Source organism: Anomaloglossus baeobatrachus, chromosome 8, assembly GCF_048569485.1.
Source record: "Anomaloglossus baeobatrachus isolate aAnoBae1 chromosome 8, aAnoBae1.hap1, whole genome shotgun sequence".
Lineage (NCBI taxonomy): Eukaryota > Metazoa > Chordata > Amphibia > Anura > Aromobatidae > Anomaloglossus > Anomaloglossus baeobatrachus.
Genome location: NC_134360.1, coordinates 156928616 through 156954246, shown reverse-complemented (window position 1 = coordinate 156954246; position 25631 = coordinate 156928616). Strand labels below are relative to the sequence as shown.

The window sequence follows — 25631 nt, the reverse complement described above, 5'->3', positions numbered from 1 at the left end:
ATTATTCTTGTGCCGTTTTATTGTGCTCATCCTTGTGCCCAGAAGCATTGTGTCCATACTTGTGCCCAGTAGCATTGTGCTCATCCTTGTGCCCTGTAGCATTGTGCTCATCCTTGTGCCCTGTAGCATTGTGCTCATCCTTGTGCCCTGTAGCATTGTGGCCTGTAGCATTGTGCTCATCCTTGTGCCCTGTAGCATTGTGCCCATCCTTGTGCCCAGTAGCATTGTGCTCATCCTTGTGCCCAGTAGTATTGTGCTCATCCTTGTGCCCTGTAGCATTGTGGCCTGTAGCATTGTGCTCATCCTTGTGCCCTGTAGCATTGTGCTCATCCTTGTGCCCTGTAGCATTGTGCCCATCCTTGTAGTATTGTGCTCATCCTTGTAGTATTGTGCTCATCCTTGTAGTAATAACCAAAAACAAAAATAATTCATCTCACCTTTCCTCAGTTCCCTGTGTGCCCACGATCAGTGTTTGCAGAGTTTTGGAGGCAGCATGTTTTAGCTGTGCTGGAATGCTGGAATGTGCAGTACAAGCAGAGTGGATGGGATTTCCAGAAATCCCATGCCACTGTGCGTGTGCGGCCCGCAGCTAACACTGTCTTGCGGTGCAGCTTTCAGAGGCCACAGCATGCGAGTTGTTTGCTGTGGAGTCGCAAGCGTCCTCTGCAGGGAGAACACAGCGAGGAGACCGCAGCGCACTGAACCCCGATTGTGGGCACGGGCCGCTGCGGTCTCCTGTGATTTCCTGCAGAGGAAACTTGTGGCCCCGCAGGTCAGGACCCGCTGCGTCCAGGACACAACGGGTCCTGATTGTGAGAACATATCTTACCTGTTGTTGCGGCTGCAGACCCCCTGACGATCGCGGACCTATGTTGGAGGTCGGTGCCGGCAGACCACAGAATCATTTGCAGTGCCACACATAGGAGATTTCTGCACTATTACAATGGCTGCTGTCCGCCAATCGGATGCAAGGAGGTGGCGACATCACCTCCTTGCATCTATCTTCGCACCAACTTTGCTCTGCCAGCGCCGACCTCCAGCATAGGGCCGCGATAGTCATGGGGTCTGGGGGCCGCAACAAGCAGCCTCAGGGGCCTCGTGTTTGAGACCTCTGATCTAAATCACCCTTCCTCCACCAATTATACATTTGGTCACTAAGTCATTTATAACCAACAATGTTGTGTGTACTGAGAAAATCATCCAGCCCTTTTTTAAAAGCTGTTAAAGTATCTGCCATTACTACCTCTTGTGGTCGGCATTCCACAGTCTGACTCCTCTAACTGTAAAGAACCGTTTCCTATTTAGCTGCCGGAATCGCTTTTCTTCCACTCGCAGCGAGTGCCCCCTGGTCCTTAGTATTGTCTTTGGGAGGAATAAGTCATGTGCCAGTCCTTTATATTGACCACACATGTATTTATACATATAAATGAAATCTCCTCTGAGAAGTCTTTTTTCTAAGCTAAACATATCTAACTTTTCCAACTCTCATCATATGGGAGGCCTTCCATTCCTTGTAGTAGTCTAGTTAGCTGCCTTTGAACTGACTCACTTCTGAATTTCAAAATTCACTTGCCGAAACCCGAAATGGACCCGTGTTATTCTGTTTATATTATTTTTGTTTTGTTTGGAAACAGTAGAAACTGTAAGTTTTGCTAATAAACCTACCGTGTTTTTCCAAAAATAAGACCTCCCCCACAAATAAGCCCTAGCAGGGATTTTCAGCATTTTCGGAGAAAGGCTTAAATATAAGCCCTCCCCCGAAAATAAGCCCTAGTCGCAGATCAATAATGAAGTGTCCCTGCAGCTAAAAAAGTTACAGATACTACAGGACACTTCATTATACACAGCAGCACCCGGCAATTACACTCACCCAACACTGAGCGGCAGGACCTGCAGTGATCGCACACCCGCACACATCAGATCTCTCTCTCACACACACAATCAGATCTCACACACAAACATCGGATCGCATACACACTCACCTCATCCAGCGACACCGATCTCTTCTCGCCGGTAGAATCCTGAGAGGCAGTGCGGTGGAGTGCAAGGAACAGGACCTGCGGCACGTGACGTGACGTGAGTGTGTGTGTGATCTGCTGTGTGTGCCTGCGATCGGCTGTGTGTGCCTGCGATCGGCTGTGTGTGCCTGCGATCGGCTGTGTGTGCCTGCGATCGGCTGTGTGTGCCTGCGATCGGCTGTGTGTGCCTGCGATCGGCTGTGTATGCCTGCGATCGGCTGTGTGTGCGCCTGCGATCGGCTGTGTGTGCCTGCGATCGGCTGTGTGTATCTGTGATGGCTGTGTGTGCCTGTGATCTGCTGTGTGATCTGCTGTGTATATCTGCGATCTGGTGTGTGTGTGTGTGTGCCTGCGATGGGCTGTGTGTATCTGTGATCGGCTGTGTGTGCCTGCGATCTGTTGTGTGTGTGTGTGATCTGCTGCGTGTGTGATCTGCTGTGTGTGCCTGCAATCTGCTGTGTGTGTCAGCTAGCAGCAGGGTAAGACGGCGTGCAGCACCCACCGGAGATCACAGGAGGACCTGGGAACCACGCAGACGTCCTGGTCTAGTGAGTATGAGTCTCCTGGGAAGTGGGGGGTGTCTGCTTTTTTGGGGGGTAAACTTACCCCTAGCCGTGTTTCTCCAAGAATAAGACCTCCTCCAAAAATAAGCCCTAGCGCTTTTTTGGGGGGGCAAAAAAAATATAAGACAGTGTCTTATTTTTTAAAAAAACACGGTAATATTCAATGGCAGCTGAATAATTGTACTTGTGCCTCTATATACAGTATTATAGGAAATATAGCAAGTAATCATACCTTCTTACAAGAAGCTAGGCTGTTCTGAATGAAAGACGATAATGTGCTGGACTTCTTCTTTATGTCTTCAAGAACCTAGAAAAACAGTGACTCCGGCTTAACCCTTTAGTGACGGAGCTAATTTTCACCTTAATGACCAGACCAAATTTTGCAATTCTGACCAGTGTCACTTCATGAGGTTATAACTCTGGAACGCTTCAACGGATCCCGGTGATTCTGAGATTGTTTTTTCGTCACATATTGGACTTCATGTTAGTACCAAATTTAGGACAATATTTTTTGTGTTTATTTATGAAAAAAATTGAATATTGGCAAAAATTTTGAAAATTTAGCAATTTTCAACTTTTGAATTTTTATACCGTTAAACCAGAGATTTCTGTGACACAAAATAGTTAATAAATAACATTTCCCACATGTCTACTTTACATCAGCACAATTTTGGAAACAAAATTTTTTTTCGTTAGGAAGTTAGAGGGGTTCAAAGTTTATCAGCAATTTCTCATTTTTACATCAAAATTTACAAAACCAGTTTTTTAGGGACCACATCACATTTGAAGTGACTTCAATAGGCCTAGATGACAGAAAATACCCAAAAGTGACACCATTCTAAAAACTGCACCCCCCAAAGTACTCAAAACCACATTCAAGAAGTTTATTAACCCTTCAGGTGCTTCACATGAACAAAAGCAATGTGGAATGAAAAAAAGCAAAAATTAAATTTTACCTAAAAATGTTGCTCTAACCCAAATTTATTCACTTTTAGAAGAAATAACACAACAAAATGGACCTCAAAACTTGTTCCCCACTTTCTTATGAGCGCGCCGATACCCCACATGTGGTCAGAAACCTCTGTTTGGACAAATGGGAGGGCTCGGAACAGAAGGAGCAATATTTGAATTTTGGAAAGCAAATTTGGCTGAAATAGATTGCGAGCACCATGTTGCATTTACAGGTCCGCTAAGGTACCTAAACAGAAGAAATCCCTCACAAGTGACACCATTTTGGAAACTAGACCCCTCAAGGCTTCTATCTAGGGGTATAGTGAGCATTTTGGATCCACGGGTACTTCACAGATTTTGTTAACGTTACGTTGTCATATTGAAAATTTTAATAATTTTCTCAAAAATGTTGCTTTAGCATCAATTTTCTCACTTTTTCAAGAGGTAATTCCAAAAATTTGACCTCAAGGTTTGTTAACCACTTTTTTATGAGCGCGGTGATACCTCACATGTGGTCTGAAACCTTTGTTTGGACAAATGGGAGGGCTTGGAACGAAAGGAGCAATATTTGAATTTTAGAAAGGAAATTTGGCTGAAAAAGATTGCGGGCACCATGTCGCATTTGGAGGTCCCCTAAGGTACCTAAACAGCAGAAACCCCGCACAAGTGGCCCCATTTTGGAAACTAGGCCCCTCAAGGAATTTATCTAGATGTTTGGTGAGTACCCTGAACCCCCAGGTGCTTCACAGAATTTTATAACGTTGAGCCATGAAAAAAAAAAAATAAAATTTTACCACAAAATTGTTATTTCAACCAGGTAGCTTTTTTTTTTACAAGAGTAAAAGGAAAAAATTCAGCATAACATTTATTTTGCCAAGTAATCAATATACCCACACAAGCCATATTGTGAAAATATATATAAATATTTATTATAGAGGCTGTAGGGGAAAGACAATACATAGGCATAAATATATGAACAAAGGACCAAGGGAAATGGTGCTGGAGGGGAAAACCCCACGTGTCCCAAGCATTCATTCAGGAGAACAAGTCTCTACTGAGTAACGGCAGACATACCATAATAGAGTCACACCAGGCAGGCACAGCTCAAAGAGGGTAGAAATGGCCAAGATGGCACAACCAGTTATTAGCAAAAGCCGAGCAAAACCTACCAGGGAGATATGGCGCCGAGGGCCCGGGTAACACGTGGGGACCAGACGGCCCAACACGTGTTTCGCTCCGTGTGCTTCGTCGGGGGACGATAAAAGTAGTGCAAAGTGTGAATCTTATATAGAAGGTCCGACCCCAATGAACAAACGCCCCCTCGTTAAGTTAATCATACAGACCGGGGTATTGCGGGACGCGCCGCCCTGGGTCCACAGCAGCGGAAGCCGGAGGGAAGAAAACTTCCTGTGACGTCACAGCACTTCCGGAACTCCGCTGCTAAGGACGCCAGCAACGGCCGCGTCAGGAAGTAAAGACCTCCCTCTGACACGTCATCGGGTAAGACCACCTACCCAAGAGATGACAAACCGTCCATTAGTATATCGGGCAAAGATGCCCACAGTGTGGAACAAAGACGGATGGTCAATGATAAGAACGTGTGGCAACAGAGGAAATCGCAATATACCATGGTTGGATGGATATAGGTGGAATATAAGAAAAGCAAAAGATGCGTTATAGAGACAGGGAGAAAGGAAAAGCCGGCACTTTCACATATTCATAACCACATTCCCAGCAAAGAGACATAGTTTGTGTGATACTACACATACATGCATATACCATAGAAATATATATACGAAGATAAAACGTCACACATATAGTACATCTGTAGATGAATAGAGATATATGCATTACATCATTCAAATGGAACATGCAAGTATTTAATTTCTATCCAGCATTGAAGGGCGCCTCCATGTCTCAAGATAACTTGAAAAACGACATCTTCCACCGTGGATATCCAAAGGCATATTTCCTTTCTCCCTGTCTCTATAACGCATCTTTTGCTTTTCTTATATTCCACCTATATCCATCCAACCATGGTATATTGCGATTTCCTCTGTTGCCACACGTTCTTATCATTGACCATCCGTCTTTGTTCCACACTGTGGGCATCTTTGCCCGATATACTAATGGACGGTTTGTCATCTCTTGGGTAGGTGGTCTTACCCGATGACGTGTCAGAGGGAGGTCTTTACTTCCTGACGCGGCCGTTGCTGGCGTCCTTAGCAGCGGAGTTCCGGAAGTGCTGTGACGTCACAGGAAGTTTTCTTCCCTCCGGCTTCCGCTGCTGTGGACCCAGGGCGGCGCGTCCCGCAATACCCCGGTCTGTATGATTAACTTAACGAGGGGGCGTTTGTTCATTGGGGTCGGACCTTCTATATAAGATTCACACTTTGCACTACTTTTATCGTCCCCCGACGAAGCACACGGAGCGAAACACGTGTTGGGACGTCTGGTCCCCACGTGTTACCCGGGCCCTCGGCGCCATATCTCCCTGGTAGGTTTTGCTCGGCTTTTGCTAATAACTGGTTGTGCCATCTTGGCCATTTCTACCCTCTTTGAGCTGTGCCTGCCTGGTGTGACTCTATTATGGTATGTCTGCCGTTACTCAGTAGAGACTTGTTCTCCTGAATGAATGCTTGGGACACGTGGGGTTTTCCCCTCCAGCACCATTTCCCTTGGTCCTTTGTTCATATATTTATGCCTATGTATTGTCTTTCCCCTACAGCCTCTATAATAAATATTTATATATATTTTCACAATATGGCTTGTGTGGGTATATTGATTACTTGGCAAACTGAAAGACTCTTTCTTCTTGGTTATATTCAATTGTAGAGTTGTTGCCTTTATTCATCAAGTGGCCCTCTTTTGATTTATTTCAGTGTTTACTGTGGTCTCACAGATTCTTCTCAGGGTCCCATGGATCTGAAAGCCCGCGAAAAAGCGTGGGAGACACAATTGGACCGGGTGTTTGAAGTTGGCGGGGATGATTTACCATCTTTGAGTTCCAGAACTGCCTTGGAACATATGAATAATTTGAAGTCTATGCTCAATAGAAAAACACGTTTGTGGTGGAATGTGGCCTTTATGAAGAGGTATTTGGACAGGGGGCTGGTTCCGAGGGGACTGAGGGTCAGGGTCTTTCCCTCCTTTGCCGTCTCTGATGATAGTATAAAGACACAATGGGAGGAAGCCGCGGCAGGCTGTTCCAAGGTCTTCATGCGGCTACTCATAGAACTGAATGAGAAATCGATCTGTGAGTTAGAGACGGAGATTGGAGAGACCCAGGCCCTCCTTTCCTCGGAGCTGTCCCCTGAGGAGTTGTCCAAATACCATGAATCCTTGGATAAGGAGTTCTCCAAATGGGAGAAAGAAATCCTTAACACCAAAACAAAAAAGTATCAACGGGATGTTATGGATTATAAGAACGGTCAAGTATTTCGGTGGAGAGGGATGTCACAGCCTAAAAAGAAACACCACGTCTCCATGACGTCAGTATCAGCGTCATCACTCTCCTCATTGGATGACGAGTCTACTTCAGATAAAGCACGGAGCATGAGACCCAACACGAGAGCTACCAATGTCCGTAATAGACAAGGTCCTGTTTTGGGTGGTGGACGTGGGACTCTTCCTCCAGCTCAGAAGAAAGGGATGGATCAGCATCTAGAGGTAATAAATCTTTCTAAACATGTTCTCACTCCCTCTCAGATTGAAGTCCTGAAATTAGGGCTTTCATTTGTGCCAGAGGCTAATTTCAATCTTTTTGTAGTGATTAAAGACCTTCACCTATTTCTACGGAAATTGGTGTTACATAAATTGCATCATAGAAAAACCTCAGCTGAATCCTCATGGTCCACTCTTGAAGAGGAGGCTATTTCCACCCTGGAGGAGCTGGAGGCGGAGTCCACCCACCACCCACCAGGTAATTTTCCACAACACACCATACCTCGATCCACCACTTTCCCGCCTTTGTCATTATGTCCCCCGATTCAAATCTTTGGGGATCTGGTTACGAGGGACATACGACGCATCTCTTTTAAGGGCGGCAATAACAACTTGACAAAACAGCAACAATCCGCACTCAGAGAACTCCAGTCTCTGGAGGATGTGGTTATCAAACCCGCCGATAAAGGCGGTAATGTGGTAATATGGCCGGTGGAGCTATACGAAAGGGAGGCATGGCGTCAACTAAGAGATCGGGATGCCTATGAATCTCTCCCCTATAACCCTGTACGTGGCTACACCAATGACCTGGAGGCGATTCTGTTGCGGGCTTTTGAGGAGGGAATTATCCCTAAGAAAATCTATGAGGGCCTCTTAGTCAAAACTCCAGTGGTCCCAACATTCTACCTCCTCCCTAAGGTTCATAAAAACCCGAAAGTGCCTCCCGGACGTCCTATTGTCTCTGGCATGGGGGGGCTTTGTGATGTCACTTGCAAATTCATTGAACATTACTTGCACCCACTTGTGGAGACATTGCCCTCCCATGTCAGAGACACTTCGGATGTTCTTAGGAGGCTAGAGGGTCTGACCTTGGAGGAGGGGGTATCACTGGTGACCATGGACGTCGAGGCCCTCTATTCCAGCATTGATCACCGTGATGGACTTGTGGCCGCCCAGTTCTTTTTGGATTCCAGCAATTTGGATCAATCTCTGTCCGATCTGATCATGGAGTTGTTGGAGTTTGTGTTGACGCACAACTTCTTCGTTTTTCGGGACCGGTTCTTCCTCCAGCGGCGCGGCACTGCGATGGGGGCGGCTTGTGCGCCGTCCTACGCAAACCTCTTTCTCGGCTATTGGGAGAGGGAGGTTTTCGGGGGCGGCGTGCCGGCGAGCTCCCATGCGCAGTGCTGGCTCCGCTATATAGACGACATTCTTGTTGTCTGGGGCGGAACCGGCCCTGAACTGGAGGACTTTGTGCGTCGGCTCAACTCCAACGACCGGAACATCTTTTTGACCCATCAGATCGGGCAGAGATCCATTGATTTCCTAGATATCAAGATATCCATAGAGCTGGGCGGAGCAGTGTCTACTACCATCTTCCGTAAGTCCACCGCGGTTAATTCCCTCCTCCATGCCACTTCAGGTCACCCCAGGTCAACGGTGGATGCCATCCCTACTGGCCAATTTTTGCGGCTGCGTAGATTATGTTCCTCGGGTAATACCTTCGAGATTGAATCCAGTGATATGAGGGAGAGATTTAAAAGCAGGGGATATAGCAACAGATCCATCAAACGTGGGTACCAGAGGGCTAAGTCCTCTAATCGCGACCATATACTGTCAGGAAGAGCCTCTACAGTGCAGCCATCTGGTTATGTGGCCAGGTTTATCTCCACCTACTGCCGTCAGTGGGAGCAGATAAGGGGGGTGCTTAATAAGCATTGGGCAATTTTGCAAACAGAACCCTCTCTTGAGGGGTACTTGCCCGATCACCCCATGATGACAGCGAGAAGAGGTAGGAGTCTTAAAGATATGTTGGTGCATAGCCACTATGTGGCGAAGACTCCACCTCTTTTCGGATGTGGCCCACAACGAGTTGGCTGCTACCCATGTGGTAGCTGTAGGGGTTGTAAGAACATTGTTAGGGCCACCACTTTTTGTTCTGCTGATGGCCTGAGAGAGTACTCGATCCGAGTCTATATTTCTTGCAACACATCTGGCGTAATATATTGCGCCACATGTGGATGTGACAAAATTTACGTCGGATTAACCTCTCGGGAACTTCGTATCCGTACGAGAGAACATGTACGTGATATTTTGGCCGCCAAAGAGGTTACTAACCCGGAGACCCTCAAGACGATCCCCCGTCACTTCAGGGAGGTTCACAATTGTGATCCAATCTCCCTGAAGGTTCGTGGGATTGACAGGGTGCATCTTGGTATCCGTGATGGAGATTTGAAAAAACGTCTTGCACAGGTAGAGTGCCGATGGATTTTTACCCTCGGTACTATGTCCCCACATGGACTTAATGAGCGTCTCACTTTTGCTCCTTTTTTGTAGTCCATTGGCCGGTTCTGGCTTAATTGCCATCATTTCCTCTGGTTCAATTGTAGTAGTCCGGAGGTGTGGACTGGAGAATTTTTTGTCCTCTGATGGTAGTTGCCACCCCTGGGTAATCATTTTTATGAGTTTTTTATGAGTTTTAGACTTCGTATCAGTATCAATAGGATGATTGTTCCTTGGCGTGGTTCTGTTTCTCAATTTTAACAGTGCTGTTTGTTTTCCTCAGTCTTTGGTCCTACCCCTATCATGTCCTAAGCCCCACAGCCTTTGGATATCCACGGTGGAAGATGTCGTTTTTCAAGTTATCTTGAGACATGGAGGCGCCCTTCAATGCTGGATAGAAATTAAATACTTGCATGTTCCATTTGAATGATGTAATGCATATATCTCTATTCATCTACAGATGTACTATATGTGTGACGTTTTATCTTCGTATATATATTTCTATGGTATATGCATGTATGTGTAGTATCACACAAACTATGTCTCTTTGCTGGGAATGTGGTTATGAATATGTGAAAGTGCCGGCTTTTCCTTTCTCCCTGTCTCTATAACGCATCTTTTGCTTTTCTTATATTCCACCTATATCCATCCAACCATGGTATATTGCGATTTCCTCTGTTGCCACACGTTCTTATCATTGACCATCCGTCTTTGTTCCACACTGTGGGCATCTTTGCCCGATATACTAATGGACGGTTTGTCATCTCTTGGGTAGGTGGTCTTACCCGATGACGTGTCAGAGGGAGGTCTTTACTTCCTGACGCGGCCGTTGCTGGCGTCCTTAGCAGCGGAGTTCCGGAAGTGCTGTGACGTCACAGGAAGTTTTCTTCCCTCCGGCTTCCGCTGCTGTGGACCCAGGGCGGCGCGTCCCGCAATACCCCGGTCTGTATGATTAACTTAACGAGGGGGCGTTTGTTCATTGGGGTCGGACCTTCTATATAAGATTCACACTTTGCACTACTTTTATCGTCCCCCGACGAAGCACACGGAGCGAAACACGTGTTGGGACGTCTGGTCCCCACGTGTTACCCGGGCCCTCGGCGCCATATCTCCCTGGTAGGTTTTGCTCGGCTTTTGCTAATAACTGGTTGTGCCATCTTGGCCATTTCTACCCTCTTTGAGCTGTGCCTGCCTGGTGTGACTCTATTATGGTATGTCTGCCGTTACTCAGTAGAGACTTGTTCTCCTGAATGAATGCTTGGGACACGTGGGGTTTTCCCCTCCAGCACCATTTCCCTTGGTCCTTTGTTCATATATTTATGCCTATGTATTGTCTTTCCCCTACAGCCTCTATAATAAATATTTATATATATTTTCACAATATGGCTTGTGTGGGTATATTGATTACTTGGCAAACTGAAAGACTCTTTCTTCTTGGTTATATTCAATTGTAGAGTTGTTGCCTTTATTCATCAAGTGGCCCTCTTTTGATTTATAACATTTATTGTGCAATTTCTCCTGAGTTTGGCGATACCTTATATGTGGTGGAAATCAACTGTTTGGGCGCATGGCAGGGCTCGGAAGGGAAGGAGTGCCATTTGACTGCAAAATTGGCTGGAATCAATAGCGGACGCCAGGTTGCATTTGGAGAGCCCCTGAGGTGCCTAAACAGTGGCGGTCCCCCACAAGTGACTTCATTCTGGAAACAAGACACCTCAAGGCTTTTATCAAGGTGTATAGTGAGCAGTTTGAATCCACGAGTACTTCACAGAATTTGATAAGCTTAGGTTGCCATATTGAAAATTTTCATTTTTTTCACAAAACTGTTGCTTTAGCATCAAATTTCTCACTTTTTCAAGAGACAACAACAAACCGTGGACCCCACAGGTTGTTATCCAATGTCTTATGAGCACAGGGATACCCCACATGTGGCCAAAAACCTCTGTTTGGATAAATGAGAGGGCTTGGAATGGAGGGAGCACCATTTGAATTCTGGAAAAGTTGAAATAAATTGCGGGCACCATGTCACATTTGCAGGGCCCCTTGGGTACCTATACATCAGAAAACCCCCACAAGTGACCCCATTTTGGAAACTGGATTTTATTCAGGAGTATAGTAAGCATTTTGAATCCACAGGTACTTCACAAAAATGTTGCTGTAGCAACAAATGTCTCACTGTTAGGCTATGTGGCCATGATCCAGCGACACGGCATCTAGTACACAGTGTCAGCCTCCTGCAGAGATGTGAGTGTTGTCCACGGGAGAACGCAGCTGCCCAAGCCCACGATTTGGGTTCAGGCCGCTGTGGAGCTCTATGCTACCTGCAGAGAACACTCATCTCCGCAGCATAAATTGACATGCTGAGGCTCGGGAAGCTGCGCCACAGGTCGGTTTATGCTGCGGAGAAAAGAAGCACATTGGGCATGGGATTTCTAAAAATCCTTCCACTGTGCTTCTACTGCACAACGCAGCATTATGGACACAGGGAAAACACTCTGCGCCCAAAACGCTGCAAACCCTGATTGTGGGCACACAGCGTAAAATGCTACAATGGATGAATGGATAGATGTCAAACAAATATAACGTCCCATTCCCCTGCATATTCTAAGCTGGCGCCCTTTAGTGCCTTTCATGTGGCACTAAAGGGTGCCTAGCCTTGTATTTAGCCCCCCAAAAAATTAATAATTAAAATAAACGACGTGGGGTCCCCCCTATTTTTGATAGCCAGCTAGGGTAAAGCAGACAGCTGTAGCCTGCAAACCACAGCTGACAGCTTCACCTTGGCTGGTGATCAATTTGGAGGGCTCCCCAGGCGTTTTTTAAAAAAAAAAAAAAACGTGGGGTCCCCCCCAAATTAGATCACCAGCCAAGGTGAAGCGGACAGCTGGGGTCTGGTATTCTCAGGGTGGGAAGAGCCATGGTTATTGGACTCTTCCCAGCCTAAAAATAGCAGGCCGCAGCCGCCCCAGAAGTGGCGCATCCATTAGATGCGCCAATCCTGGCGCTTCGCCCCAGCTCATCCCGCGCCCTGGTGCGGTGGCAGACGGGGTAATATATGGGGTTGATACCAGCTGTAATGTCACCTGGCATCAAGCCCTGGGGTTAGTGATGTCACGGCATCTGAACAGATACCCGACATCACTAACCCAGTCAGTAATAGAAAAAAAAAAGACAAAAAAAAAATTTATTTGAAAAAACACTCCCCGAAACATTCCTCTTTTACCAATTTATTGAAAATAAAGAAATTCCGGTCGCTGTAATCCATTTTGGAGGTCCCACGCCGGCTCTGGATCTTCTAGAATATGGGGGGCACGTTCAGGGAACGTATCCCCCATTTTCTGGAAGAGCAAGCTCTCCATGAGCAGTGTGGGTGCAGTAATCTGAGAATATTGCACTCACACTGCCCCGGTCCAACCTAGGGCAGAGTGACCTGCAGTAACCTCATTCCAGAATATGAGGGGCACGCTCACAGAACGTACCCCCCATTTTCTGGAACAGCAGCCTCTCCATGTGAGGAGTGTGGCTGCAGATCACTGCACTCACCCTCCCCCGGTCCACAGTGGAGCCTGTGCATCAGCGACGTCAGCAGGATTCCTGCTTGCAGGGATCCAGCTGACAGCCGCTGTCTGCGCATGCGCCGCCAGCATTGAAGAAGAAGGAGGCGGCGATCGCGGGCCCGGAGCGGCAGACAGGTAACGTATAACCGGGGGCTTGGGGGGGGGGGGGTGACGGGGGGTGACCTAGTGGGACCTGGGGACACCTTTCTGCCGCATGTGACGTGTCACATGCGGCAGAAAGAGCAGAATGAAGGCGGCCGCGCGCTGTGCGCCGCCATCTTCCACGCTCCGGAGGGGGGAGGGGGGAGGCGGCTCTGGAGACCGGAGGGGGCTCCGGTGACCAGAGGGCTCCGGTGGACCGGAGGAGGGGTCAGGGGGAGGACATTTCCCTCCGATCTGAAATGTTTGATCATTTCAGATCGGAGGGAAATGACTGCAGAGCCGGCGCCGGCGGCAGTTTTCTGTGCGCTTCGGCGCCATTTTGGATGTCCGGTGGGGGTAGGGGTGGGGGTGGGGGGACTCTCCGGTACCGGGGGCTTTGGGGGCACTAGGGGGTTAGATTTCTTTCTCATCTGACATGTTTGATCATGTCAGATGAAAAAGAAATCAGTTTTACCGGCCATTTCTTTTTTTTTCATGTGTTCGTCGGTATACGGTGTATACCGCCGATCACATGATCGGGGTCCAAAAAAAACACCCCGATTCATAATCTGGGGGGTCTCAGCTACCCCCGGTAGCTGAAACCCCCGAGATTTTCGGTCGCTGGGGGGCGCTACAGGGTTTTTTCGGGCCGCCGCTTTAAAGCGGCGGAACAGAATAAGTACCCTGTTTTGCCGCCGCTTTAAGTCGTACGGCCGTCGTTATGAGGTTAATATACAGTATATTGAAGGTGAAGGTCTCCCTCATACACTTATGGCATATCTGCAGCATACACCATGAATGTATGATAGATCCGAGTCCCACCGATGTAACCTACATCTGACTTAAAACACAGTCCCTTGTGATGCGTTCAGTAATGGAGCGATGTGGGCGCATGTGTGGCGCTCTCCATTCTTTTGCATGAGCGTTGCAAGAGATGCCACCTAAGCCCCATTCTCCAGATAGATGAATGATAGATGTTGGATAGATATCTAGGTCATATCTTGTGGTTGCGTTGAGGATATCCCAATAAATCATGTAATAATAGACTTATAGTTAAAAAAAAGGATCAACTTAGAACGAGATCTAAAGGGCTGGCATTCTCATACTCTTGGGTTTACCTCCCACAGTCTGGAAAAATGGGATAGTTTCCCGTTTAATTTGGGATAAAATTGTTACATTAAGCATCGCAACAAGTTCCTGACACCTAGAGTGTTCACATACCTTATCATGAACGAAGCACCTGTCCAGATCTCTCTGCATCATGTATGACGCCTGCAGTCCACCGTCTATTAGACTTTCCAATCCACAGCGCATTCCCATGTAAAGTATCTCACTGATGGACTTCTAGGAGGATAAGGAAACATCTTAGGCTCTGTACACACCTGCATTTTGTATCACTGAGATAAGCAATTCATGCAGAGGACAAATTGGTCACATATATTACTGACTATAGTGGACTCTTTCTGGTTATGTTTATTTTATTGGAGAACTAATGCAGCACCAATACTACTAAAGCAGCAGAGCAGTGTTAGGACGCAACCAACCAGAACTATAAAAATATATAATTGATGACAACAAATTATTTGATTATTATCAGATTATTTGAACAAACAGGAGAAAAAAATGCAGTCCCAGAAATTTGCCACACTCTTAATCAAAGGGTCAACAGCTTTTTGCAACCCCATCTGAGTGCAGCATGATGCAGGGGCAGAAATCAGTACTACAAAGATGTACCACTTATTGAGCTGCTTGCTGCAGTTTTCATAAAATCACAGTTTTATATGCTGGAGATGTACCAGTTATCTGAATGCGCCACGTTCTGTATAACTCCACCCACACCCCTGATTGGTTTACACCGTGCATAGGCAGAAATCTGCCCATCAGTGGTGTGGGCAGGGTAATACAAGGCTCATGAATATGGAGGACTACATGACAGCAAGTTTCAAGCACTCAAGTGAACCTCTTGATGTTAAAACTGGGATTTTATCAAAACTACTGCAAACAGCCCAGAAGTGACATCGTTAAAATCAGGGTCTCTATCACAACATCATACTGGTCTCAGATTAACTGCAAAAACTTGGGTACAGATTCCCATTAACAGGTGAATGAGATGGCTGGCATTTCCTAAATAAATAAACTCATTTCTGCTTGTGAAGATTTTATACCTGGAGACCATGATCTTCCACAGTTTCTTCTTCTGACAGATGTAAGTCAATGTCATTCAGCGCAGCCAAGCTTCCAACGCTTTGTAGTATCTGCTCTGTTGTACAATTGGCTTCATCTTTTGCTTCTGTAACCATGGCCGAAATATCTGAGCAACAACCCTACCAAAATGGTAAAATCATTAGCTGTATCATCTATATGGGCATGGAGGTCATAGAAAGGTGAATAAAATGTCATCTTGATCTGTGCGATACGATGTCTTATTCCAGAGAAAAACAGGTTTTTCTTAATATCTCCTTGAGAATCTGAGTGGGTATTTTAAATGAAAGGGGCATTACCAGTGTGAGACATATAATGACTGACAGTCTGGTCTCCTGATCTCCTTGCAAAGCTGAGTATAACTAACACAGCACAGCAGATTGAACTTCGTCTCATTACAAACACCTCTGTCAGAGGTTAATGGGTTGGTTATAATTACACACAGTCCTGCAGTGAGATGAGGAGAGTAAACTGTCAATCACTACATGCCTCCTTTAATGTAATACTAGCTCTGGAGGCAGATTCTTAGGGAGATCTACGTCTGGTCCCATAGATCATAACGCCTTCACCCCTCGGGTGATTCAGGGTTTTTTCTCCCCTTCTTCCAAGAGCCATAACTTTTTAATTTTTCCGTCAATGTAGCTACATGAGGGCTTGTTTTCTGAGGCATCAGTTGTACTTTTGAACAACATGATTCATAGTGCCCCAAAAGGTAATGGAAAACGGGAAAAAATTCCAAGTGTGGTGAAATTGCAAAAAAAAAAACAAACTGCAATTCTGCTTTTTTTTTTTTTTTACTGTGCTCACTATATGGTAAAACAGACCTGGCATCCCGATTACCCAGGTCAGTATGAATTTGTACAAATCAAATATGTATAGTTTTACTTTTATCTAAATGGTGAAAAATATTCAAAGTTTGTAAGAAAAAAAAAAAAAGGAATTGTGCTATTATAGTGCCATTTTCTGAGACCCGCAGCGGTCTCATTTTTCAGGATCTGGGGCTCGGTGACGGATTGTTTTTGCATCTTGAGCAGACGTTCTTAATTATACCATAACTGTGATGTTTTGTTCGCCTATTATTGCATTTTAATGCAATGATGCAGCAACCAAAAAAAAAAAAAAAAAAAGTAATTCTGGTGTTTTGATTTTTTTATTCATTACATCCTCTGCCGATCAGATTAATTTATTTTATATTTTGATCGATCAGGCATTTCTAAAAGCAGTAATATCATATGTATTTTTTTAAAATTTAACATTGTATTTTTAATGAGGCAAAAAGGGGGGGGGGTATTTGAACTTTGTGTTTTTTTTTCTTTTTCAAAAAAGAATGTTTTACAATTTTTATTTATTATACTAGTCCCCCTAGGGGACTTTATGCCTGCATTGTCCGATCGCTTCTGCCGACCAGAGTGGTGCTGTGAGCCGCACGTCTGCCGACCAGAGTGGTGCTGTGAGCCGCACGTCTGCCGACCAGAGTGGTGCTGTGAGCCGCACGTCTGCCGACCAGAGTGGTGCTGTGAGCCGCACGTCTGCCGACCAGAGTGGTGCTGTGAGCCGCACGTCTGCCGACCAGAGTGGTGCTGTGAGCCGCACGTCTGCCGATCAGAGTGGTGCTGTGAGCCGCACGTCTGCCGACCAGAGTGGTGCTGTGAGCCGCACGTCTGCCGACCAGAGTGGTGCTGTGAGCCGCACGTCTGCCGACCAGAGTGGTGCTGTGAGCCGCACGTCTGCCGACCAGAGTGGTGCTGTGAGCCGCACGTCTGCCGACCAGAGTGGTGCTGTGAGCCGCACGTCTGCCGACCAGAGTGGTGCTGTGAGCCGCACGTCTGCCGACCAGAGTGGTGCTGTGAGCCGCACGTCTGCCGACCAGAGTGGTGCTGTGAGCCGCACGTCTGCCGACCAGAGTGGTGCTGTGAGCCGCACGTCTGCCGACCAGAGTGGTGCTGTGAGCCGCACGTCTGCCGACCAGAGTGGTGCTGTGAGCCGCACGTCTGCCGACCAGAGTGGTGCTGTGAGCCGCACGTCTGCCGATCAGAGTGGTGCTGTGAGCCGCACGTCTGCCGATCAGAGTGATGCTGTGAGCCGCACGTCTGCCGATCAGAGTGATGCTGTGAGCCGCACGTCTGCCGATCAGAGTGATGCTGTGAGCCGCACGTCTGCCGATCAGAGTGATGCTGTGAGCCGCACGTCTGCCGATCAGAGTGATGCTGTGAGCCGCACGTCTGCCGACCAGAGTGGTGCTGTGAGCCGCACGTCTGCCGATCAGAGTGGTGCTGTGAGCCGCACGTCTGCCGATCAGAGTGATGCTGTGAGCTGCACGTCTGCTGGTCGGATCAGCACATGTGACGCCCTGGGCAAGCCAGGGGTCACAGGTCATCACACCACCACACCCTACACCCCAGTTAGGCACATCAGCTAACCCAAAAATCCTTGTTGCCTTCCTCCAGGGGCTGATGTTCACACCAGGGGGTGGGCCAGGCGGTTGGCTCCGCCCACCGAGGAGTACACAGCCCTGGAGGCGGGAGAAACCAGGCAGATCAGAGATAGAGTTTGGGAGGAGGAAGTGGAAGGAGTGGAAGTTTAGCTCAGGGGGAGCTTGAGTAAGGAGTCCAGTGAGGGACGTGAAGGAGTAAACAAGTAGTCAGGTCAAAGTAGAAGGAAGTGAAGTGGTAGAGGAGCAAAAGGAGAAAACTGGAGTAAAGGAGAAAAGTGACAGTAAGAAAGTCTGAAGCTGGTCCGGGTGTGTGCCCCGGACTGAGACAGCAAGGTCAGCAGACGGCGGTGACTGTCTGGAGGAGTGACTGCTCGGAGGTTCCTGGAAGGACCGCGGACGGGTGGTGACCCGGCGGTCTGGAGCAGTGTACAAAGAACAGTCAGCACCAGGGCAGGGGCCTCTCGGACCCCGGCAAGGCTAGGAGTCGCCATAATTTGCCAAATCCGTCAGTGAAGGGGACGGCTGTCTCCCAACAACCAAGTCACCGCCACCGCCAGGGCACCAGTTTCTGAGGGCCAGCGCCTGCGGGCAAAGAGTAGAGCTCCTCCGGTCCAGCTTTTAGCCAGGGAGCGGGTTACCGGTGGGAACCCATCGCAACCATCAAGAACATAGGTGCAGGACAGAGGGACATCACCGTCACCTACTGGGGAAAGCAAGTGCAGCCGTCCGTGGGAACCATCTTTCCAGCCGTGTGTTTTACCGAGAACTGTGTCATCGTCTCAGGCTGAGTGAGTACCACAGTGCCGCAAGGCACAGTGATGCCCCCGCGTCCCTGCGCCCACCAGGCCCTGCACCTCCCACCTCATCACTGGGCCCCGGGATCACCAACCCCTATCCACGGAGGGGCAACACAACAACTTGCTGCTTCACATCATCACTCCCGGGATCCCCACACCGAGCAGCGGTGGTGCTAACAAATCACCACAACCGTGGGTGGCGTCACGGACAATAGACTATATCCCAAAACCCAATCCCCTTTCACTCACGGGCGAGGAGCGCCGCTCGAGAACCCCCGGGATCCGGCCCACCGCTCGAGCCACCACTGAGCAGCAGCAGCAGCCGGACCCGAGCAGAGGGGTGAGCGCAGTGCTGACACCCTCCTCCCCGCCCGCGACAACTTGGCGTCACGAACAGGATCTTACCGCTCTGCCGTTGGGTAGAGGTGCGCCTTGTGACCGCTGAAGGTATCCGGCTGAAAAATTTCGGAGGTCGCCATCTTTGGCGCGAAAAGTTCCCGCTCGAGCGTCTTCTCGAGTAGCAGAGGCGCGAAGGCCAAAACCCCGCCCCGAGAGAGGAGGGGCCGGAAAGAGCTAAGGGGGATGGAAACAAGATGTCTGCGCCCGACGGAGCCGCTGGAGGAGCGGCGGTCGCAGGCGCAGTGGCACCCGCGGATGGGAATGGGCCTGCCCAGGCCCCGGTTGCGCTAGCGGGAGGTGCCGCGGCCCCCGTGCTCGCTCAGGTGATGCCGTTCTCCTTGCCCTATGCGCCCGGAGCTACCTGGCTACCGCAGTATGACGGGAAACCGGATGCCTTACAGGTCTTCCGGAAAAAGCTTAACCCGTTGCTAGAACTGTACCCCCTGACCGATAAGCAACGTGCGGCGGTAGTGCTGGGCCAGTTAACCGGCGCGGCTGAGCAGGAGGCGGAGACCTGGGCCGAGGGGGACCGGCTCTCTGTAGCCACCATCTTTTAAAAGCTACAGACTGCCTTTGAGACCCGGACTGAAGCTGAGCTGAGGATGCAGTTTTACCAGTGCCGGCAACGGGCTGTGGATAGCATTCGGGACTATTCTTTACGTCTGCAGACCGCCCTCCGCATGCTAAAGCGGGTGAATCCTATCAATGAGGTGGATAGCAACAAGATGTTAGTAGAGCAATTTGTGCAGGGGATGAGATCCCCTGAGGATCGCAAGCAACTCCGGCTGTGGGCCCTGGAACACCCTGATGTGGACTTTGCTGTGTTAAAGGAACGGGCCATTAAAGCACTACAGCCCCCAGCTGCAGAAGTCCTGGAGCCAGCCCCGTGGCCCGTCGAGACGGCCCCCGTTGTGGCGGCCCCTGCCCTACCAGCCTCTCCAATACCTGCAGCCCCAAGCAGCACAGTGGAAGAACTGGCAGCCCAGGTCCGTCGCATGGACGGAGACCTCGCCAAGATCCTTGCTGCACTACAACCTTTGACCAGATCTCAGCCTCCAGCCCAGATACAGCTTGCTGACAGCCCCGAGGATGTTCCCTGGATGCAGCGGAGAAGTGCTAATAACCCGCGGAGCAGACCTCCAATCTGCTACAAGTGCCGTAAGCCTGGTCATTACTTCCGACAGTGCCCGTTAAATGAGCAACCCCTGGGGCCCCGGGCCAATCCTCAGGAGTAGAACATCGTGGCCCCCCGGACTGGCGGGACCGATATATCGGGGCCCGCCCCATCATCCCCGTGGCTGTGGACGGCATACCAGTGATGGCTCTCTTGGACACTGGATCACAGGTAACCACCATACCATACACGTTGTACCAGTGGTATTGGGGAATAGACGAGCTGGCACCCCCAGATACTAGTATAACGCTAATTGCTGCTAATGGACTCCCATTGACCCAGGTGGGGTATAAACAAGTGGCTATGACAGTGGGGCAAGCTGAACTGCAACACCAGGGTATGATTGTGATCATGAATGAACCCAGTGATCATAACCCGAAGATAGTGCTGGGAACCAATGTGATGGAGCACTGCATGGCTGATGTGTTGACCCTATTGCAACAGCTAGCCGCCACAGCGGCGGGAAGCCGGCAGAGAGCTGTGCAGCGTGAGATCCGAGCCCTGATGTACCGCCAGCATGTAAGCTCAACAGGAGGGGAGATTGGTGGAGTGAGAGTGATGGATGTTGCTCCATTGACTGTGCCCCCTAGGAGTGAGATGATGATTTGGTGTAGGGCAGCAGTAGGGCCTCAGGGGCGTGACTACCCTGCCATGATGGAGCCCATGCCCTCCGAGCACTGGCCCACTGTAATGGCCGCCCGAGGGGTGGTGGATGTAAAGAAGGGGAGAGTGCCTGTGAGGGTGTTGAACTGTGGGGAGGAAGAAGTCAGGCTTCCCCGGTATGCCACCATTGCCAAGCTGCTCACCCTGGATCCCCACACCATCCACGAAGCCAGTCCCTCAGTCTCCCCACCTATCACCAGCACTTCCCCGCCTCAAGGGGTGGTAAAGGAGTGGCACCAACAGCTACACGTGGGCACTGACGATACTCCTACACATCACAAAGCAGGGGTGTACAGGGTGGTACAAAAGTATGAACAGGTTTTCAGTAAACATCCACTAGACTTTGGGCAGATCAAAGGGGTCCAACACCACATCCCCACCGGTGAACACCCCCCTATCAAAGAGAGGTACAGGCCTATTCCCCCTGCACATTACCAGTGTGCCAAAGATATGTTGAGGAATATGAAGGAGGCAGGGGTTATTCGGGACAGCTGTAGTCCCTGGGCCGCTCCGTTGGTACTGGTCAAGAAGAAGGATGGTACCATGCGGATGTGTGTGGACTATCGGAAGATTAATCAGATAACCCATAAAGATGCCTACCCACTGCCTCGTATTGAAGAGTCTTTGGCCGCACTGAGAACTGCAAATTACTTCTCTACCCTTGACCTCACCAGTGGGTACTGGCAAGTGGCCGTGGCCCCGGAAGACCGGGAGAAAACCGCCTTCACCACTCCGATGGGGCTCTGTGAATTCAATAGTATGCCGTTCGGGCTGTGCAACGCCCCAGGAACCTTCCAACGGCTGATGGAGTGCTGTCTGGGACACCTAAACTTCGAGACCGTCCTATTGTACTTGGATGACGTGATTGTTTACTCCCAGACGTATGAAGCCCATCTGGAGCACCTGGCCGAGGTGCTCGCGTCCCTTGCCAAATACGGGATGAAATTGAAGCCTTCTAAGTGTCACCTGCTGAAACCCAGAGTGCAATACCTGGGGCACGTGGTAAGTGCAGAAGGTGTCGCCCCCGACCCTGAGAAGATCACTGCCATCCAGGGCTAGCCGCCACCAACCACAGTGAGGGAAGTAAGGCAGTTTCTGGGTCTGGTGGGGTACTACCGGCGCTTTATCAAAGGGTACACGAAGATGGCTCCTCCCATGCAAGATCTCCTCATGGGACAGACCAAAGGTGGTAGACCCCTAGGGGCCCCACTGGTGTGGGAAGAAAAGCATAAAGAATCCTTCTGCCAGCTGAAAGCGGCCTTGACTGGGGAAGAGGTCCTAGCGTATCCTGACTATGGCTGCCCATTCATCCTCTATACCGACGCCAGCAATGTGGGGCTGGGAGCAGTCCTGTCCCAGGTCCAGGATGGGAAGGCGAAAGTGATAGCTTATGCTAGCCGGAAGCTTAAGCCAACTGAAAGGAACCCCGAGAACTACAGCTCCTTCAAGCTCGAGCTCCTGGCATTGGTATGGGCTATCACAGAGCGGTTCCGCCACTACTTGGCTGCAGCAAAATTCACCGCTTTCACAGACAACAATCCGTTGACCCACCTGGACACGGCCAAGCTGGGCGCATTGGAGCAGCGGTGGGTGGCCCGGCTAGCCAACTACGACTTCACCATCAAGTACCGAGCTGGTCGTGTCAACATTAATGCTGATGCACTCTCCAGAATGCCCCATTTGTCAGAAGAAGGGGGCGAGGATGATGACCTCGAGGAGATTGAGTTGCCTGCATTTCACCAGCCACCAACTGAGAAGGTACAAATACACCAACAACGGGTGGATCTGGACCCACGGCCCAGTCAAGAGTGGCAGGAAGCTCAAAACCAGGCGCCGGCTGTCCGCCTCGTCAAGACCCTGGTGGAACAAGGTGCTGTTGGAATGGACCCTGCCGCTCCAGCTGAAGCCCAGCGCTTGTGGAAGGAACGGAAACGGCTTTATCTACATCAAGGGAAGCTGTACCGTGAGCTGATCAACCCGAAGACCCATGAGAAAATCTGCCAGTTGGTTATTCCCCAAGCTGATGTGGCTACTGTTTTGCGGGCATACCATGATGGTGCCGGACACTTCGGGTGGAAGAAGCTGGAGATGCTGTTGAGAGAGCGGTTCTACTGGAGTGGGATGCGGGAGTCGGTAGAGGCCTGGTGCCGAGAGTGTGGTCCTTGCACGCTGAGAAGGAAGGACGAGACCGGCCAGAGGGCGCCCCTACACCCAATCATCACACATCAACCGCTGGAACTGGTCGCCCTAGACCATGTCAAGCTCACCCCCAGCAGAAGTGGGTACGCCTACGCGTTGACCATTGTAGACCACTATTCAAGATTCATGGTGGTTGTCCCTGTCAAGGACCTAACTGGTCGAACTGCTGCTCGAGCGTTCCAGGCTTTTTTCTGCCGCCCACATGGATATCCAGAAAAAGTGCTTACTGACCAAGGCCCGGCTTTTGAAGCGGAGGTGTTCCACGAGTTTTGCCAGTTGTACGGCTGTAAGAAGATCCGGACCACCCCTTACCATGCCCAGACCAACGGCATGTGTGAGAAGATGAACCACTTGGTCCTGGGACTCCTCAAGACGTTACCGCTGGAAGAGCGGAACATGTGGCCGGAGAAGCTACCCGACTTGGTCGATATGTACAACAATATCCCGTCCAGCTCGACAAAGTGCACCCCAGCATATCTGATGAGGGCTCGTCCCGGCCGCCTGCCGGTGGACCTGGAAATAGGGTTGGAGGCCCCAGAAGCACTCCCTTCGACAGCTGAATGGGAAACTCGGCGGAGAGCACAATACCGGCAGATTCAGGAGTATGTGGAGAAGAACCTAAGTCGAAGTCGAGAACAGCAGGAGCAGCGATTCAACCAGAAAGCGTCTGCGGGCCCTTTCCAGCCAGGAGATGTGGTGTTAAAGCGGAAGAGGAAGACCCACAAGCTGGATGATCAATGGGAACCGATCCCATACGTCATACAACCCACAGGATGGGAAGATGGGAAGGCCTACCAGATCAGTTGTGACCAAGGGGGCACTTTGGCCACGGTTTCCCGGGACCATCTGAAAAGGTACCCACCAGCATTGAGGGCAATGGCTGACGTACCAGTTCCTCCACCAGCAGAGAAGGCAAAAGAGGTGATCCACACAGTGATGGGTGACTTCCCAGCAGACTGGCCTACACAGAACGGCGCGGTGATTCTTCCAGTGATACTGTTCCCACAACCTGTGGATGAAGAAGTGGTGGAAGTGGTCGACCGTGAGCCAGAACTAGTGCCAGTGCCCAGGGATGAACCTGTACCCAGCTCCCCTATGCCTCCGCCTGCCCCACACGATAGAAGGGAGGAGGAACCGGTTGTTCCCTCTGCCCCACTGCATAGCCACACTGACACCGGACCCCGAAGGTCCACCCGTCCCAACCTAGGTAGACCCCCACTTAGGTACAGGAAGACTGTTCTTTAAAGAGGGGGGTCAGGAAGTCTGTGTGAGTTTATGTTTGAAAGTTTTGGAAAGTTTGTTTGGAAAAGTTGTAAATGATAAGTGAAGTGGAACCGAAAAATGATCTGATTCTACTGTGATTAGAAAACCGTCCGTTGCCGGCACCGTTGTCCCCATGGGGACCGGTTAAAAAGTTTGCATGAGGAACTGCTCATGGACAAGCCCGTGAACTTGCAGGGCAACCACAAATGTTAGTGGCTTGTAAATAAGTTGTTTACCATTACCGTTTCCGCATTGCCGCCTCCGGAGAGGCAGGTTGGAGGGAGGGCCCTCAGCAGAGCAGGCTGGGGCCCAGCCACCACAGGAACCGGTGGCTACCCTCTGGAGGGGAAGGACAGATCCCGCTCGGGTAACGTGTGCTGGACTTGGGGACAAGGGGTGCTGCCTGGGTTTTAGGGGCAGCATCAGGGCCAGGTTGCTTGGGTGGGAGAGAGCGGAAACCGTAACCGTGAACCGTTTTGCAACGTTTAAGTAAAGTGCCTCCCGTTATGGGAATAAGTAATAAAAATGTATATATGTTACCGTTTTACTTTTATATATTTACAGAAAAATAAAACCGGTGTTGGACGGGCAGCCCGCGGACGGTCTGCATTTTGCTAAGGGGGAATGTGACGCCCTGGGCAAGCCAGGGGTCACAGGTCATCACACCACCACACCCTACACCCAAGTTAGGCACATCAGCTAACCCAAAAATCCTTGTTGCCTTCCTCCAGGGGCTGATGTTCACACCAGGGGGTGGGCCAGGCGGTTGGCTCCGCCCACCGAGGAGTACACAGCCCTGGAGGCGGGAGAAACCAGGCAGATCAGAGATAGAGTTTGGAGGAGGAAGTGGAAGGAGTGGAAGTTTAGCTCAGGGGGAGCTTGAGTAAGGAGTCCAGTGAGGGACGTGAAGGAGTAAACAAGTAGTCAGGTGAAAGTAGAGGGAAGTGAAGTGGTAGAGGAGCAAAGGAGAAAACTGGAGTAAAGGAGAAAAGTAACAGTAAGAAAGTCTGAAGCTGGTCCGGGTGTGTGCCCCGGACTGAGACAGCAAGGTCAGCAGACGGCGGTGACTGTCTGGAGGAGTGACTGCTCGGAGGTTCCTGGAAGGACCGCGGACGGGTGGTGACCCGGCGGTCTGGAGCAGTGTACAAAGAACAGTCAGCACCAGGGCAGGGGCCTCTCGGACCCCGGCAAGGCTAGGAGTCGCCATAATTTGCCAAATCCGTCAGTGAAGGGGACGGCTGTCTCCCAACAACCAAGTCCCGATTGAAGGCAACAGCCCAACCATTAAAGCAGAGACACCGCCACCGCACCAGTTTCTGAGGGC

At 49.9% G+C, this 25631-nt stretch overlaps 1 protein-coding gene across 1 annotated transcript in view; it reads right to left on the bottom strand.

Moving 5' to 3' along the window:
- The window catches only part of KIF14 (kinesin family member 14), a 185857-nt gene that overhangs the window by 6387 nt on the left and 153839 nt on the right, over positions 1-25631 (bottom strand). The window contains exons 26-28 of the mRNA XM_075320953.1: positions 15342-15500; positions 14398-14520; positions 2814-2888 (exon numbers count right to left, since the gene is read on the bottom strand). Coding sequence (XP_075177068.1) covers positions 2814-2888; positions 14398-14520; positions 15342-15500 — 357 coding nt within the window. The remainder of the gene's footprint in view (positions 1-2813; positions 2889-14397; positions 14521-15341; positions 15501-25631) is intronic.